The 18,790-nt window shown below is 45.8% G+C and overlaps 1 protein-coding gene across 1 annotated transcript in view; it reads right to left on the bottom strand.

Annotated features, from left to right (window-relative positions):
• The window catches only part of AGO1 (argonaute RISC component 1), a 63,141-nt gene extending 44,886 nt beyond the window's left edge, over positions 1-18,255 (bottom strand). The window contains exons 1-11 of the mRNA XM_081818091.1: positions 18,012-18,255; positions 12,641-12,824; positions 9,497-9,617; positions 8,887-9,068; positions 8,354-8,490; positions 7,995-8,129; positions 7,769-7,856; positions 6,967-7,114; positions 3,254-3,373; positions 2,765-2,887; positions 2,492-2,625 (exon numbers count right to left, since the gene is read on the bottom strand). Of these exons, the coding sequence (XP_081674217.1) occupies positions 2,492-2,625; positions 2,765-2,887; positions 3,254-3,373; positions 6,967-7,114; positions 7,769-7,856; positions 7,995-8,129; positions 8,354-8,490; positions 8,887-9,068; positions 9,497-9,617; positions 12,641-12,824; positions 18,012-18,036 (1,397 nt within the window). The 5' untranslated portion in view covers positions 18,037-18,255. The remainder of the gene's footprint in view (positions 1-2,491; positions 2,626-2,764; positions 2,888-3,253; positions 3,374-6,966; positions 7,115-7,768; positions 7,857-7,994; positions 8,130-8,353; positions 8,491-8,886; positions 9,069-9,496; positions 9,618-12,640; positions 12,825-18,011) is intronic.
• Positions 18,256-18,790: the final 535 nt, after the last annotated feature.

Here is an 18,790-nt window from a genome sequence, read left to right as displayed (position 1 = left end):
AAGCAATATACAAATAGGGAATAAAAGCAATTATTTAGGGGACATTCTATAGCATATAAATACCAGTATGATAGATTCAAAAGTCTATATTATGAGAAAATAAGTATTTTTTCACATATTTAGTAAAGAAACAAAAAGTAAACACAAGATAAATACAGTATGATACTATTATGTAAAATACAAAATCACTTGAGGGGTGCCTCGGTGGCACAGGCCGTTGAACTCTGACTCTTGGTTTTGGCTGGATTGTGATCTCAGGGTCGTGAGACTGAGCCCCATGTTGGGCTCCACACTCAGCTTGGAGTCTGCTTGGGCTTCTCTCTCCCTCTCCCTCTGCCCCTTCCCGCCTCCCCGCCCCCCCCACCCCTGTGCTGTCTCTCTAAAATAAATAACTAAATCTTAAAAATAAAATTTAAATCATTTGTATATAGGTGTATAAAACATATAAATTAGATGGAAGGTCATAGTAGTTCATGACAGTGGCTACATTAGAGGGAGGAACTGAACTAGTATGGAGGATATAAAGGAACATCAAATTTAGTAAGTCAAATTAAGTGGGTCTCTACTTCAAAGAAAGTGGTATTCCCAATCTTTTCTCTACCACCAGATCATACTTAGCATACTGTGTTCTGTGCTGGGGGCCACGTGTTGAAAGAAGTCTAGAATGGGGAAGATCTTGAAATACTCTCCTAAAAGTGATATGGTGGAGGTAACAGAACTTCTTTAGCCAGAAGAAAAATCCTGAGGGTTGACCATAGGACTCCCTCATCCATGCCCAATTACCAATTTCTCAACCTCCACAGCCACCTTCACTTCTCTCTTCTATCTCTTTTCCTGTGCTCTGGATCCCATCCCCTCACACACACTTAGGAACTTTGCTCTATTTCCTTTCCAGTTTCTCAGAGTTCTTATATTCAGCCTCTGTTCACCATGTACATTCTCCCTGGACAATCTCATCCACTGCCATACCCGAAGACTCCGATTTTAATCCTTAGCCCAGAACCAAACATCCAACTGGGTACCACTGACCCAGGTGTACAAGTCATATTCTTACCCCTTGCATCTGGGGATCACTGGGAGAAGGGGATGTCTGATGAATAGACTCCCAATGCAGAGATTCTAGGTTTATCAGTTTCTGTACCCCAAAATATCAAAAACAATGGATTTTCTCAAAAGAACTGAACAGGGAAAGAACATGGGAATGAGAGACGCATACAGAGAACAGAGCTAGCCAATAAGCTGACACAAAGGCAGAGAGCTGGGAGCCTTTCCAATATTGCTAAAGGCCAGCTCTCCAATGCTAGGCCAAGGCTAGGAGTGGCCTAATCTAAATGGCGCTAAAATCCCCAAAACCCAGGAAAGGGGACAAGAGGAACTCATTTAAAAGAAACTATTAAGTGTGATGGTGGTAGTTGTGTATCTATGAGGGGAGAGGGGAGAAGGACAGGCAGGGCAGCCGGAGTCCCTACATTCATCAGGTGCTGCTGTAACTAATTCTTATGAAAATCTAAGGCCAGTTGAACCTGCCAGAACACACAGCTTTATTATCCTTGTCAATACCTAAAGTGGTCAGCTCCACCAACTCTTCCTCAGCCTAGGTGGGCATTGATCCTTTGACCCTACTCTAGATCCAAAGAGAATAAGAAGTGACCACATCAAAAGACTACAGGAACTACTTAACCATACACTTTAAATGGGTTAATTTTGTGGTATTTGAAATATCTCAATAAAAAAAAGACTGCAGGGGAAGGGTCAGTTACTTTACTATTCATTCATTTGCTCAAGACCATTACTCCCCTAATGTGTTCCTTTAAACCATCTGGCTATATCATTTTCTTCATTGCTGTCATATGTTCCTAGCCCCTCAGCCACTAAGTAAGCTAAGAGGCCCTTACAACTCATGTTCATCTAATTCAGGTCACTTGGACCTGAATGAACAAATTCTGTATATAATACAGGAGAAGACAGTGCAGAGAACCAGCTGAGCTTTTGTTTCCAATGAGGAATATAAGCTTTGAAGCCTCAGATCTGATTTGATCCCAACTCTGACACTTTCCTGATATGTAAACCTTGTACAAGGTACTCTTTGAGTCTCAGTCTCCTGAAAATGGAAATACCACCACCTACTCACTGTGAAGATGAAATGAGAGAACATAAAATTAGATAGAGTGTTGGTGCAACATTATAGTCATCACTATACTATTTACTACCAATGTTAGTAATTATAACAATAAAATAATTCAGGCCTCCCTTAGGAGATTCATGTCCTGAAATCATCATTTCTGACACAAATACAGCTTCTTATCAAGACTTCTGACCACAGATGGACAGAAAAGGAACAGGCAGAAGTTTGAGCCAGGAAGCACAGGGAAGCAGGGTCAAGAGTCAGAAAGAAGAGACCACAGATCAAATCTTGGTCCCTTGTGGGTAGGGGAAGGTAGGCAGCTAGGGTCCTTCCCACCCTTCCACCCATACACCCAACCCTCCTTACTTGAGCACCTCTTCTCGACACTGTTTTTGGGGTGCGAAGCAGGCGATGGCCCAGACTTTGATCTCAATCCCATTGTAGAACTGTTTCCCCCGCATGTCCCAGACACCCTGATTAGGTGTGGCAATGGCCCGGTTCTGGGGATAGGCAGAGGGGTTGCCCAGGTGAGCCTCAGCAGAGCCAGGTGAGTAGGGGAGCAAAAGCCCCTGGTTATATAAACCCAATTCCCCCCTCCCATATGCCCTAGAGATGTTGTCTGGCCCTGACCCTGCTCACCCGGCCGCCGTACTGCAAGATGGGGGCCGGCAGCACTCGCCCCGTCACCTCCGTCATGTCATCCTTCACTTTGATCCCAAATTCCTGGATGTAGGGATCTAGATTATAGCTGGCATTCTTCATCTGCAAGACAAAAGAAGGGGATCTCAGGAGAGTAGCAGCTTGGCAATACTGCTCACCCTCTGGGTCCCAAGGAGAAAGCCCTGAAGAGCAGCTGGGGCTGGCAAGTAATAGCCCTAAAAAAAGGTGGGAAAGTGGAAAGTGAAGTAAGCGGGAGTGGATAACACAGGGAAGTAATACAGGAGGGAAAAAGAAATAGGAAGCCAAGTAGCTACAGGGTCAAGAGCAAGAGCAGTCCTATGGAATCCCAGGCAACAAATCCAGACTTGTGTTCTCCTGAGGATCCTGCCAAGGCAGAAAAGCATCTATGCTACCAGGGGCCCCAATGACTGAGCAACCAAGCATACATTTCTCTGCAGCCCTACTGACCAGGCGGCTAATCTCCTCCTGTCTGTCTGGGGCCGACCTAGCTGTAGCCTTTATCATGGTCGAAGTCTGGTTGTCGGTCAACTTCTTAATGCAGCGCTGCCCAGCCACAATGTTACAGACCTGAGGAAACGAGAAGGACAGGTAGCTCTGGCTTGAGTACAGTCCACCCTGTACCCAGAGCCCCACAATAAGGGAAGAGACCTTGGCTGTCAGCCCTGGGAAGGGGACTGCAAAATCTCTTGTGCAGAGACAGGTAAGTTAGAAAATATCCATGTGCAATACAAAAGGCAATATAGCCACTTTGTCATTAACAGATTGGGATCCAGAGCCAGATCTGGGCTCAGGTCTCATGTTAACTGGGAAGAACAGTAACAATCTCATAGGGTTGTTCAGAGACTAAATAAAATAAAGCACTTAAAGGACTGTGTACAGTTCTGGAACACAGTAAACACTCAGTAAACTCTAGCATAAATTATTATTTACCAAAGGACCCAGTATAGAGCTCTTCTGGATACTAAAAAACTCAATACACACAAACTGGATTCCTAAGGTAGTAGATAGCCCTCTTAAATGGTGACAAGCAGTCAGTTGCTCCTCTGCAACCCACCAGGAGAACTGGAGATGGCTCTTAACTCTTGAGCCCCAGCCTACAGATGATCACTAAGCCCTAAAATCAGTCTGTGTTGTCTGACAGCGTCCTCTATTGGTGTGAGGGACATCCTGCCATGCATTCCTGTTTTAGGCCCAAGAGAACACAGTGGAAATCAGAAAAGACTTTCTAGTAAAATACAAGACTTCCATTCCCCAATATACTACATTCAGGATGCTATGAACAGGAAGTCTGTTGGCAGAGTATAGAGAAAGCCAGTAGGTTGGGAAGGCTTGAGTTTGAAGTCCAGCTTTGCCATTTCTAGGTGATATTACCTTGGGCAGGTCCCTTAACTACTCTGAGACCCTGCTTCTTTAATTTCAGTCATGGGATAAAACACTAGCTGTCTATGAGGTTGTTGTGAGGAGGTAGACAAAATGAAATACATAATTTGTTCCCACAGGGCCAACACTATGTAAGTACTGGTTTTCCTCCTAATTTCCAAATTCTATTTTGAAAAATGGTAGGTAAAACCAGAACAAGGTCATCTGCTCTTAAATTCCATATCCCAAAGAATATACAAATTAGTTGATTCAATTAATAAAAATCCAGAATTGTTAATTTAGGAGGTTGCCCTCCTAAAAGCACCTTAAAGTTGTAGCACTCTTGACAGATAATTTCAGCTACAGAATCAACATTAGGAAAAAACTAAAGCAGGCATGTGGAGAAATTGGAACCCTGTGCATTACTGATGAGAATGTGAAATGGTACAGCCACTGTGGAAAACAGTATGGTGATTCCTCAAAAAATTAAACACATAATTACGATATGATTCAGTGAATCCATATCTGAGTATGTACTCAAAAGAAATGAAAGCAGGGACTAGAACAAATATCTGTACACCTATATTCATAGCATTATTCATTATAGCTAAAAAAGTGGAAGCAACCTAAGTGTATCCATCAATGAATGAATGAATGGATAAAAAAATGTGGTATATATGTACAAGAAAATAGTATTTAGTCTTAAAAAGGAAGAAAATTCTGACACATGCTACAATATAATGAACCTTGAAGACATTACGCTAAGTGGAATATGCCAGTCAAAAAAAGCCACATATTATATAATTCTATTCATATGAAATGTCCAGAATAGACAAATGCACAAAGACAGAAATAGATTAGTGATTACTAAGGGCTGATTCGTGGCGAGGCGGAGTGTAAGTGACTACTAATGGGTATAGGTTTTCTTCTGGAGATGACGAAATGTTTTAGAATTAGATAATGGTAATGGTTATACAACTCTGAACATACTAAAAACCACTGAATTGTACATTTTAAGACGGTAAATTTTATGGTATGTGAATTATATCTTGATAAAGTTATTCTAAAAAGCAAAACAAAACAAAAAAAAGTCCCACCTGGCTATAATAGCCTACATGATTAGACCCTGCACTTCTCTCTGAAATCATCCCCTATTGCTTTTCCCCTCATACACTACACACCAGCCACTATGGCCTTCTTATCTCTTAAGAAATCCAAGCTCCTTGCTGCTTTAGAGACTTTGTACTTACTATTTACTTCCTGCCTGGAAGGATCTTCCCTCAAGTTATTAAAGGTTGTTTCTATCATAATTTAGGACTCAAATGTCTCCTAAAAGAGACCCTCCCTGACCATAATAACTAAAGTGGCTCTTCAAACCCCTCCTCCCTTACTTCTGTCCCCTTAATCTGTTTTATTATTCTTATACCACTTACAACTATCTGAAACTATCTTATTTATTTATTGTCTATCTCCCCCTTCTAGAATGTAAGCTCCACGACAGCAGGGACCTTCTCTGTCTTGTTAATCTCTGCATTTCCAGCACCTAAAAGAGCATATGACACACAGCATGAGCTCAATTAATATTTGTTAAATAAACAAATGATAATAAGAATAAAAATATGTCATTATGTAAATTATTCCCCTTGGAAACTAATGCTTGAACAGAAGTAATGTTAATTTGCTAAAAATCTTAGCTTGCAGTAGATATTAACTAAAGCCTATCTACTTAGCTGGGATTGTCCCTGAAGACTCCTTTTTACACTTCAAGAGAACATACTGTCTTCATCCCACTTTCCATGCATCAACAGCTATTAACCAAAATCAGAGTTCTTAGGTATTGGGATCTTATCTCCCCTCAGCCTAATTCCCCCTGGTTAGTTCTGAAATCCCAGAAGCTCACGGAAGGCTTGAGCTTTGGTCCCAGCTATCTGACTCCTGCTGTGGAAACAGAGCAAGATGTTAGTCTAGGTTAGTGCTTCTCCAACTGTAATGTTCATATGAATCCTCTTTGGATTCTGTTAAAAGACGATTTTGATTCAATAGTTCTAGGTGGAACCTGAGATGCCGCATTTCAAACAAGTCCCACTCAAGTAATACTTGTTGCTCTTACTGACCACACCTGGAATAGTACTGGACTAAACAATGAAGAAGTCAGCAGTAGTCTCTCATTAGACATTTTGGCTAGTGTATACCAAATCAAATATACCCCAATGGTTCTGCATTTATATTCTATGACTTAAACAGCATTTCTGTTCTTTAACTGCAGGATTTTAAAGGTCTGCTAAAGCATAAAACTATGATAAATCTTGGGCCTAAAACCTTTTCAAAAGGAACACATTGATCATCACATTGATAACATGAATAGGATTCACATTATAGCTAACAGGTATCTCCCATTTTCTGGAAAATAAGTATACTTGTATCTCTAGGTCATTTAGGATCCCCAGCTGCAGGTAAAAAAAATTAAAAGTTAAGACAGGGTAAGAGAAATAAAAATTAAAATGAATGTGGATATCTGAAATCTGTCACGAACAAACTACTTATTTATTAAACATAAATACAGCTTTCACCTTTGCCTGGCAGTCCTAAAAGAACATGAGAGCAGGATGGGGAATAACGAAAGAAATTAGCAGGTAAGAATGAGGCCTACAATTCACAGAATGACCTCATACCTCTCAGAACGTCAATTTTCCAAACTTCAAAATGAGAACGAGAGACTACGAATGGAAGAACAGACCTCTCATATCAGTGTGCAGGTACAATGTTTGTTCTCCAACCCAGCCATTACTTGGCAGCCTCACCTCTAAGGGCAGGTAGGTATGCTTTTGTTCCTGGCCAACTTGCAGGCAGGGCAGATGGGGATACTTGAGCTGAAGGTTATATTTCTGCTTGAAATACTGTGCCACTGTGCACTCCACAGTCTGTCCACTCTCCAGCTGCAAGGGAAACCTGTTTGGGGAAAGGGAAAGAAGTGTCAGAGCCCAGCATTTAATCCCAACTCTTTAGGCTTACAACCATGGGAAGCCCCAGACTTGGCTTCATCCCTATCCAGCCTCTTTGAGCACTGCCACTCATGGGAAAGCAGGCAATACACAGCTCCCAGAGTGAAGACAAAAGATTTGAGAGGCAAGTTCCACAACATTCAAGACCATATCTGACATATGCATTTCTAAGGCTGAGCATAAAGTCCAACACACAGCAGGTACTCATAGTCCAGTAGTCTGAGGTCAAGAAAATAGATGGAATCAATGACAGTTTCCCCAAGGTCTAGCCCAGGAGCCCTGCTTTCTTTTTCAGGAGGAAGAATAAGTTGTGAGAGATCCTAACATTTACAGAACTGAGACAGCAGTCCGGAGAAGACTCCTGTTCTACAGTAAAGGCCCAAGGAGGAAAGGTGGAGACCAAGAAGGTAAAAACATTAAGGAGAGTATTAAGGATCTGGAAAGTCTGGAGGAGGGATACCAAACTCCCACAGCTTATTTTTGAAAACAGGGCTCATCCTCAGGGCTGGTAGGACTTGGGGAGAGAGAGGGGAGTGAAAGAAGTATGTTGAAATATCAGCCCTCTTCTATCAAGGTATGGCTTAGCAGCCTGTCAACTCACGTCTGATGGCTGGCAGGGCGGCGGGTAACATTACACACACGGTATTTCCTCTTCATCTGTCCACAGTGGGTCACTTCCACCTTTAGGCCTGGGATACACACACTGCTTGTCAGGGTTGGAAAAGGCTGCTCATGCGCCCAGGCTTGGCCTCTCCCCTGGACATATCCCAAGTAGGACTAAAGACAAAATGGTGCTGTTTCCCTTCCCCACTTGGTTGGGTCCTCACCTTTGATCTCCTTGGTGAAACGCACACGCTGAGAGTCTGTGAGGGACTTGGGCTGCTCATCTATGTTCCTGATGTCCAGCACCTCACACATGAACTCAATCACCGGCTGTGCCTTGTAGAAGGCAGTGGCTGAGACTGTGGGGACAGGGCAGGTATAGCTCAGCTCAGGTTTGGTCTTCCAGAATAAATGGAGGCACTGCTCTTCACACCCTCTTCCTTATAGGGTATTGGGATGGGAGAGGGGTCCCAGGGCTATAGGGATTAGACTAGGAGTATGGTTGCAGAGCTGGGAGGGATGAGGCTGGGAGTGTGGTCACTGGACTCAGGGTGCCCCTGGCTCCATAGCTCTCCCCACTCACCATCAATGTTGAGCATCATCTTCCACATGGCAGGGCGCACAGACTGGTGAAAGCCGAACCAGACCTCGCGCCCACCCCCCAGCGGGTGGTAGTAGCCCTCAGGCGGTGAGAAGAAGGAGCGGCCCACGGGGGTGTACCTGGCAGGGACAGGCAGAGAACTGGTCCCTCGGGCACAGGCCCCCACCCTGTGAGGCATCCTGGGCACGGAGGAGCCCTGGCCTGGAAGGCAGGACACCAGGGCTTTAATTCCAGCTCTGATCCTTTACTAGTTGTATGACTGACCTTGTGCAAGTCTATCTTTTCTCTGTCCTGCAGGGACAGATGGGGTGAAGGTCCAAAGATATCTATAAGGGCCAGGGCCAAGGCTTTAAACCACCTAAATGTATATGCACACTGCTTGGCATATGGTAGGGCTTCAATGAATGCTTTATTTGAAAGGCATACTGTGGGACCTTAGTATGTGCTCATTCCCCACCTCCCTGCATAGCAATTCTGCCACCACTAGTTGCCCAGATACTAACTAAACCCAGTACCTCATGGATGCCAGGTGCCTCATGGCCACATCCAGGGCTTGCACGGACTCCAAGGGAACAGGGATCTGGCCACTGACCAGGGCCTCATGCAGCATGCGCCAGCTAACAATAGCCAGCCACTTGATGGAGACCTTGAAGATTCGATCCTTCCCTTCCCCAGGGATTGTCACCTCAAAGTCAACCTTCAGAGGAAAGGAGTGAAAGATTGCCAATGCCTTCCCACAGTCCAACATTCCTTGCCCTGTCCCAGCTGTCCCGCACCACACAGATTTGCCAAGCACCTGCTCCTTAAACTGACAGGGGCTCACAAAGAAGATTTCAGATGAAATCCAGACATTTAGTCTCTAGGTACCTTAGCTCAGTACTTCTATCCTTCTCAACTTAGCAGAAGTCCTTTAGGTCTGTTTTAAGTCTTATCTCAGTCTGTTTGGGACAGGGACATACACTAGGCTAAATAAACATCAGCATCTACCCATCCCTCACCCTAAAACACACTTGCTCATCATAAAAGATGAAAGGAATTTCTGGACTGCCAGACTCCAAATAGGCTTATATGAGTTCTGTACCACCCCAGACACCTGACACAGGTCTAGCCTGACTCCCAGCTTACCCGTTCATTGCCAATGGGCAGTGCTGTGACAGTGTAAATGTTCTTCTTTCCATCATACACGGGCTTGCGATCACCAAAGATCTGAGGCTTGAAATGCTGGACCATGTATTCCACCACTTCCCTGTGGGGGATAGGAGCAGCCTATAGGAGCTGAGAGACTACTACTTCAAGCTTTTGGAAGCAATTCGATGTTCAGGTAATGTCCATCCCCTCCTAGCAGCTACTCTAATCTCATCTACTCTATGGTAGTGCTTCTCAAACGTCAACATTCATATGAATCACCTGGATATTTTATTAAAATGCAGATTCTAATTCAGGTCTAGAGCAAAGCCTGAAATTCTACAGTTCTAACAAGCTATCAAGTGATGCTTCTGGTTCTCAGATCACCAAGGCTCTAAAGGATCTGAAAGAGTAGGTACATGTGCCTTCTGAGCGGGGGTGGGGGGAGGGGGGACAGCACAGAGAGGAAAAGCACTCATTCCCAGGGTCTATCTAGAATCAGGAACAAAATCCAGGCTGCTCCAATCCCCAAGCTGAGACATAAAGAAGGTAGATGAGGAAAAGATATGAATTGGAATAGGAGTAAACTGTGGAAGAAGAACCCCATCTCTTCCATCTCTCTGAAGCCCTTAGTCCCACCACCCCATTATCACTCCGTTATCATCTCTTTCTTGATTTCACTTCCTCTCCTCTGCCACTAAGATCCCAGAATGTCCATTTATCCTTCAAAATACCATTCCATCCAACTATCTGATTTCTTCACTTTCAAAGCTCTTGAATACTACTGGATTTAAAAAACTCAAATTATACATTGTAAATAACTGTAAACACATGGTTTCAATCCCAACTAGGCTTTAGTCCTACCAAGCAATCTTTTCCATATCCCTGATCAGTTCCATCCCTCATAGACTGTGTCAAACTTTCTCCTCTACCCTCTAACTGCAGAACCCATTCCTACCTCCAATCAAAAATCAACTCTAATGACTCTAAAAAGAGAGCACAAGATAGGCAAGGCCACCTTCAAGTTCCCAGACATACGAATAAACATATTTATATATGTACACCTCTTTTCTTTTCCCCTCACACTTGAAATGTCCCTTTCATATTTAATTTTTAAATATATGAAAATTTGGGGCGCCTGGGTAGCTCAGTCGGTTAAGCATCTGCCTTTGGCTCAGGTCATGATCCCAGGGTCCTGGGATGGAGCCCCGCATCGGGCTCCCTGCTCAGCAGAGAGCCTGCTTCTCCTTCTCTCTCTGCCTGCTGCTCTGCCTAATTGTGCTCTCTATTTCTCTGTCAAATAAATAAAATCTTTAAAATAAATAAATAAATAAATGAAAATTTGTTCAACTTCACTCAATAGAGAAACAGAATTTAAAATTAAACCAAGATTGGGGCACCTGGCTGGCTCAATTGGTACAGCAAGCAACTCTTGATCTCAGGGTTGTGAGTTCAAGCCCCACGCTGGGCACAGAGCTTACTTTAAAAAAATTAAAAAATAAGTAAGTAAAATTAGCCCAAGATATAATTTTCTACTTATCAGAATTCCAAAGGTCAAAAAATCCAATACACTGGACTGGTACAGACAGGGGAAGAGGCACTGATACTCTGATGATGGGAGTATAAATTGGTACAACTTACCTTAAAAAAAAAAAAAACAACTGGTAATATCTCCAAATTTTTCAATGTATTATGTCAGCAATTCTACTCCTAGGAATTTATCCTATAGATACACTCATATTTGAGTGCAAAAATGTATCTACATTTAATAATATTCAACAGTTTCACTTTTTGTAGCAAAAGGTTAGGTTAAAGCTAAGTGTTCCTCAATAGATTTATTAAATAAGTTATAATACATCCATTCAATGGCATATCTATCGAGCAATGCAAAAGACTGAGGCAGATATGCATGATCTGATATATACTGTTCAGTGGAAAAAAGGTACAGAACAAGGCATATAGAATTCTATATTTTGTGAGTTGTTTTTTTTTTTAAAGATTTTATTTATTTATTTAGAGAGAGAGAGTGAGAGAACACAAGCAGGGGGAGCGGCAGAAGGAGACGGAGAAGCAGGCTCCCCACTGAGCAAGGAGCCCAATGCGGGGCTCAATCCCAGGACCCTGAGATCATGACATGAGCCGAAGGCAGACACTTAACCAATTGAGCCACCCCAGCGCCCCTATTTTGTGCGTTTTAAAAATGTTTTATATACACATATGCTTGCATATGCAAACAAAAATATATGGAAACATACTCAAGAATGGTAACAATGAATGCCTCTAGGGAAAGGGACTAGGGGACTGGAGACCAGGGTAACAGGAGATATTTTTCACTGCTGCTCTTTTTGTAATATTTTATTTATTTATTTTTATTTTGTGCATATGTAGTTTTCAAGTAATAATGAAATAAATTAATTTTGAAAAGAAATATTGCTTCGGGGCACCCAGATGGCTTAGTCGCAAGAGAATGTGACTCTTGTTCTTGGGGTTGTGAGTCTGAGGTCCATGTTGGGTATAGAGATTACTTAAAAATAAAATCTTTAAAAAAACAAAAAGAAAGAAATATTGTTTCCTCTAAGGCTAATTCCTCCAACTATGTGTCCTGTAATGTCTTCCTGCCTTAGCAATGAGTGGGAACGCATTCCTCTTCTTTCTGTCCTGTACCTTTAACTAGCTTCTTCTCCTGTTTATAAGCATATCCATGTCTCATTCTTAAAAACTTTCCATTCATTCATTTTAACAAATATTGCAATGTGCAATGCATTGTACTTGACCCCTATAAATCCTCTCTAACCAACATATTCTCTCTCTCCTCATGCTTCACTGTCAAGCTATTTAGAAAAGGCTAACTGATCTCACTATCCCTACCACTTTACCTTCTACTTATTCCTCAACTCACTGTAGTTAGATTACTAGCCCAACTACTCTGCTGAAACTGCTTTGCAAAAGGCACCAATTCTCTCCTAGTAGCCAAATTCAATGATATTTTTCAGTGTTTACCTTACCTGGAATCTCCTCCTCAAAAACTTCCTTGAATCTGGTGATACCACCCTCTACCAGTTTTCTCTGGATACTCTTTGAAGATTCTGAGACTCAGGAAAGTAAAGACTCCTGGACATCGTAGCTTAGATGTCCATCACTTACCGGTTGACTCTGCGAGGACACTTATCCGGCTTGATATCCACCTCGTAGTGGTAGACGTCAATCTTAGGGATGTCCACCTCAAAGTAATTGGCCAGGAGCTTGATTGGTTTCCCCACAGTGCCAATGCCAGGCCGGCGAGGTGCCTGGAACACCTGCTGCAGGGGGGGCAGGTAGGCGCCCGCAGCTACAAGATAAAGAGGCTGGTGAGGGCAGAGTCTAGCAATCTCCTTATCATTCTGATCAGAGAAGGCACAAGGCCTCCCAGAACAGGAACAGCAGAGTATAGGGGAAGGCTCTTTCCTGCCTACCCAACCCAAATGAGGGGTTCCACTGGCTCAGACAACCCACATTCATTTTTTTCAAACCTCTCTCCAGTTAGGAAAATTATCCTTCTTGTCTCTCTTCAATTCATCAAGTGAATACTTAATACATTTCTATTACATGTTAAGTAGAGGAACTAAATCTGGCTCCCAATAATAAAACTTTCTTTCTTGTACTAGATTAAGACACCTGCCTCCACCAGGTATCTAGCAGACCAAGTATGCTTCTCTTCTCTGCCAGCCAGATGCTCACTTCACTCATCACCATCCTGAACATGAAATAGCAACATCTTAATGCTCCTATACAATGTAGGCAGGAGGAAGATCCAAAGGTCAGGCTAGGGGGATGTGAGAGAGAAAATGTTTTAGAAAGGATTAAGGCAACTGAATGGCTGAGGTTGGAGAGACAGAAAAGTAGAAAAGGCTTAAAAAGTAAAGTTTGGAGACAAAAGAAAGGAGAGAGGCTGAAACAGGGAGCTGACAAAGACACCACAACTGGAAATCACAGCAGAAAGAGGCTTGATCGAGGAAGGAGGGAAGGCTGGAGTTAAGGACTGGGCAACATATAGGTTAGAATTGGGAGCTTGAGCAAGAAGCAAGGCTGCAATTGGGGAGACAAGAAAAAGTTCAGAAGAAGAAAAAGCTAGGGAATGAAGACAGGAAGAAGACAGGAGAATGAGCCATGAATAGGCTAGAGTAGAGGACTTGGGAAGGAGAGGCAGCCATTAGCATGCTGGAGAAGAATGAGATACTGGCTCTGAGAAGGAGAATAAGGTACTCTGCACAGCCACATTTCCTTCCACACAGAAAGCACAGATAGTAAAAGAAGGGATCAATTTCAAGATAGAGCAGGCCCCTGGGAAAAGGCTAGGGCAGAGCCAGCTTCTACTACTTTCTCCTCTCTTGCCACCAGCTAGCTTGCTGCCCCTAGTTTTATTTTCTAGCTTGAGGGGAAAGGGAGGAAAAAGGGACACTAAGAGAAGCCTTTGTCCATAGCTACTATTGTCCTTGCCAGTAGAGGACCAGCCCAGGTGGGAGGAGAGAGGGATAAACCAGCCCAGAACCTCCCATCAGTAGCTCTGCTTTCACAGTCCGCCAGGCTGGGGGATGGGGCATATCCTCAGCTGGGGGGTCAGGAAGAGGTCAGAACCATTCACGGGAGGGGCATGCTTCCCAGAGCTAAGCTGCTACATCTCCTTCTAACCACCTGTCAAGCCCAGCCCCACTCTGCAGACAGGGAAACGCAGACAGAAATGGAGGCTCAGCCTGGGCGGAAAAGGCCTTCAAGGACTCAGCTACATGGGGAAGTGAAAGCCTAACTACTAGCACCTGGGTACCTACCCCAGAAAGAGCTGGACAGAAATTGCACACAAGCAACAGATAGATGCAAACACATAGGGAGACACATTCCTGTCATACACACCCAAACACACACTTAGACCTAGATAGTTTACCTTTATATACATACCCCTCACTGCCCTAGATGGTGAGTTCTTCAAGAGCAGGGACTGTATCTTGCCTCCTAGCATATAGGAGGTGTTCAACATACAGATATTAAATGAATGAACAAAAAGATCCACAGATACATCACAAAGAACACACATGCATACACAGCACACAAACACCTGCAAACTGCTCAAACACAGTTATAAACCCTGCACAAGATAAACAACCTGGTGGATATAAGAGATACCCTTCCCCTCCCCAAGTTTTTACATTCCATTCACCTCCTTAGCCTTCCAGGCTGAATAATCGTTTGAATTCTTGGGAAAAAGACATCCCCTAGAGCTCGGGGGTGGGTAGAAATGATGGGGGATGGGACAAACACTCTAACCTCAAAGGCTTCCCTTCCCCAGAAATAGGACCACACATCAAATTCAGCCTTAGGCACCCTCCACTCCAAGGAGGCTTTGGGAAAACAGGGGAACCCCCACCTTCCCCTTCATCCCCAAACTAGGGAAGGCAAAAGGGAGAACCTCTCTCACAACCCATCCCCCTGCAAGCCTTAGAGCTGTACAAAGTTCCCCCACCTCGTTACTCCACCCTGCCCCCAGCTTTTAGTCTGAGAAAGGGAGACACTTCCCTTCAAACCCAGACAGGGACAGACGGCCACTTTGTGATGCAGATGAGGGCCCCAGCACTGAGGACAAAGCTTGGGCCTTGGGGGAAAGGGGCGGGGCCCTTCCTTGCAGACAAAAGCAAGGAGGGAGGGGCCATGAAAAGGACACTCCCCCTCCCCCATCCCCAACCAGCCCTGAGAAGGAAAAGTAACAGAGCTGAAAGGCCTGGCTCAGGGATTCCTTCCCTGCAGTTTTGAGGCCCACATACCTCCTTGGGAGCCAGACTGCCTATTCAAAACACAAACTCAAGGCTGGGTTAGCTGTCCAGTAAGGAGAGACTAAGAAGCCAACCTCTCTTAAAAAAAAAAAAGTGTCCACACGTGAGTATACAAAAATTACTAAATATCCATATATATGCTTAACCATTTATGTTTACACTGGAATGTGATTCAATTCAATTACTAAATGTGTACTTTGTGTCAGGGCCTAGACATTCACTGTTTCCACAGATAAATTAGATATTACCTCTACCCTCCTGGAGTTCCCAATCCAGTATATGTGCTTAGAACACACCTGAGCACAGAAAGCACATCAGGACATAGCCCAGTGAAGCCACCACCAGTACCTTTAATTTTGTGTACTGTGTCCTCCAACTTCCAAGAGAATAGTCTGGGCCTAGGAAGGAGGCAGTTATAGGGTCCCTCCATTCACAGCTTCCAGACTGAATTCCAATTACACCTTTTGACGAGGCAAAGCCTGTCCCATTAGGCTACAGCCAACTCCAGATACCAGGCTCTAGTCCCTTCCCTAGAAGCTTATCTCTTGTAACAAGCAAAAAAGTCAGTTTATTCATCCCTCCAGTCCATTAGGAATTCATCAGAATGAAATCATTAGCAGTCTAATATGGGTGCCGGCTCCTAGCAATCCATCTGGACCTCTGTGACCTACTCCTACTCTATCTAGAACACAGGTTGCTCAAATAGTCTCCAGCCTAGAAAACCAGGAGAGTTCCTAGAATGGAGAAAGAATCCTAAGGGAAAGAGAAATGGTTTTCTGAAGTCAGTTGCTCCCTGTGCTCTTCATGAAGACCTACACAGCCTTTACAAAGTCGTTTTTGTTTGGGGGAAAAGTAGTCACTAAGTACTTATAGATCACTAAAAGGATGAGCTGAGTAAATTGGTAGGAACTATCTCCTTGGGGGGGTGGGGTAAGATCTGGCATAAAAAGAATGATTCTTCTACCGGCAATGAAATTCATGTCCCAAATGAAATGGAATTCATGTCCTGAACAGAAATCCTATTTCCGGGCGCCTAGGTGGCTCAGTCGTCAAGCGTCTGCCTTCAGCTCAGGTCATGATCCCAGGGTCCTGGGATGGAGCCCTGCATCGGACTCCCTGCTCAGCGGGAAGGAAGGCTGCTTCTCCCTCTCCCACTCCCCCTGCTTGTGTTCCCTCTCTCGCTGTGTCTGTCTCTCTCTGTCTCTGTCAAATAAATAAATAAAAATCTTAAAAAAAAAAAAAAAGAAATCCTATTTCCACCCCTAGAGCAAATGGAAGGAGGTAGTGAGACAAGACCTAAAGGATTCCCAGGTCCAGAATGCTCCTCTGATCAAAGGGTAAGAGACCTAGGACACAGGAGGTGCCACCATCCCACAGCCCATCCTGGAGACTCTGATCTTGAGGTAGCCCTACCCCAGTCTCTCCTCTGTTCTCATCTTTCCCAGCCTCTCTCTGATTGCCTGTGAATAAGAAGTTAAGGCTATCACCTGGGATTCATCAGCGTGAAAGCTATAAGCTCCCCCTTCCCTAAACAACTTACTTGTGACAAAAGGCTAACTTGGCAACCTTGGGTCTAATAACATGGCCCTGACAGTTTCTGGGGAGCAGACAGAAGAAAAAGAAAAGATACCTAGTGGGGGATAGACCCACAAAAAATACTAAAGAATAGAAAGAGACTAGGCTGTCACCTGAGGAGACATTTCAATGGAAAAATCATTATCTTTGGGTTAAAATATCCCATCTCTACAAAGTATTGGACCAGAAATGAGGAAACCAGGCAGACAACCCCTTCCAGGTAAACCTGGTCCTGGCCTTGCTCCCTCAGTAACCAACACCTTTTCTAACTCCTCTCTTCAGGGGGAGGACATTGCCTTGGTCCCAGTCTTTACTCATCCCAGGGACATAAGGCGGCATTTTGGCAGTTTCTCTCAACCCCTTCTTGGCAAATTGTGACTGAGGGTTTCCAGGATCAAGTGTAAGAGCCCCAAAGATGGGGAAGGGGGCCCATTTCTATTTGCACTCTGCCAACTTAACCTTAAGAGAGAATGCGCCCCATCAGCGGGCTCCTTTTTCCAAGCCAAATCGGGCGGGGTGGGGGGATTCGGGCAGCCACGCCCCCACCACTTCGGGCTGCCACTTCCAGCTGCCACCTCCGCGCATGCTCGGGCGCCTCCGCTCCAGCTCCCCAGACTCACGGGGGGGAATCCCAGGACTGGATCCCCACCCACCGCCCCCTGACCCTCGCCCCCGCGTCAGGCCCGGCTGGGGCGGAGCTCACAGCCCAGCTCTGGCGCCTTCTCCCAAGAGACATTAGCCTACCCCCGCCCCCCGGCAAGCAGCAGCACTGGGCCCATCTGTGTCGACCCCCTCCTCTCCTGGACACCTGGAGCCCGCCCCCTGCCACCTGCCGGGCCTCTCCCTAGGCCTCCCGGGATCTCCGGGAGTCCTTACGTGCGTTCAGGCCCTTCTCCCAGATTACTTCCCACCTCCAGGAGTGCATACAGTCTCCTTTCATAAACAGCCCCCTTCTTAGGGCTTCCTTCACAAGGTTTCCCCCGGAACTGCATACAGCCCCCTTTAAACTGGGCCCCCCATCCCATAAGAACCCCTCTCCTCACTGAGGAAACCTTTCCTCACTCGGAAATCCTGTTCTTCACGCGGGAGTCCCCCGGTCCTTGGAGCACGCACCGTCCCCCACTCCCGGGGGCCCTTACCTGCTCCCGAGGGTCCCGCTTCCATCCCATATACCCGTGCGGAGGTCAGGCGGCCCGGAGACTGTGGAGTCCAGAGTGAGGGGCCTAGGTACCCCGCACTCTAGCTGCTCGGGCTTCCGGGCCGGGCTCGGCACCCCCCCCCAAGCCCGGCCGCTCGCGCCGCTGCCCCCGCAGCCTCCGTTGCCGCCGCCGCCGCGGAGCCTGCAGCAGCTCCCCCTGCTAGCGCCCGGCCAGCTGCCAGTGCGCAGGCGCGACCGCCAGGCCCAGGGGGCGGACGGGAACGAGTCAAGCGGGGCGCTCCGACGGCAACAAAGGCCAATGGAGAGGGGCGGGAGCACCGGGGACCCGAGGCAGCGGCCCCTGGCGGTCACCCGTCGCCATGCAGCCCGGCGGGAGGGCTCCGGTAGAGGCGCCGCGGAACGGCGCAGCGGCGTAAGTGGGGTGGGGCGGGGAGGGGGGGGGTGTCTGCCCCCACCCCCCCCGCAGCAGCCTTTGGCCGTGTGTCTTTTCCCCAAACAGGTCTCTCCAAACCTACATACAGCCTTCCCCCTTTGCACAGCCACACGCACATTACAGGAACCCCACCTCATTCCCAGACCCCCCTCACACACTCCGAGCGCCCCATCACCCAGGGGCCCTGCCTCCCACCTCTCCTCCCAATCACCCTCATCCTTCAAGCCTCGGCTGCAAAGCGACTGCCTCCGCGAAGCCTTTCTCCGTCCCTAGTCACTGAACTCACTGACGCCACCCTCTTCCAGGCCGATTGCTGGGCGCTGGGA

This window comes from Leptonychotes weddellii, chromosome 4 (assembly GCF_054177405.1).
Source record: "Leptonychotes weddellii isolate Sample4059 chromosome 4, ASM5417740v2, whole genome shotgun sequence".
Lineage (NCBI taxonomy): Eukaryota > Metazoa > Chordata > Mammalia > Carnivora > Phocidae > Leptonychotes > Leptonychotes weddellii.
Note: the sequence above shows the minus strand (reverse complement) of the source record. Positions and strands in the feature narration are given on the sequence as shown.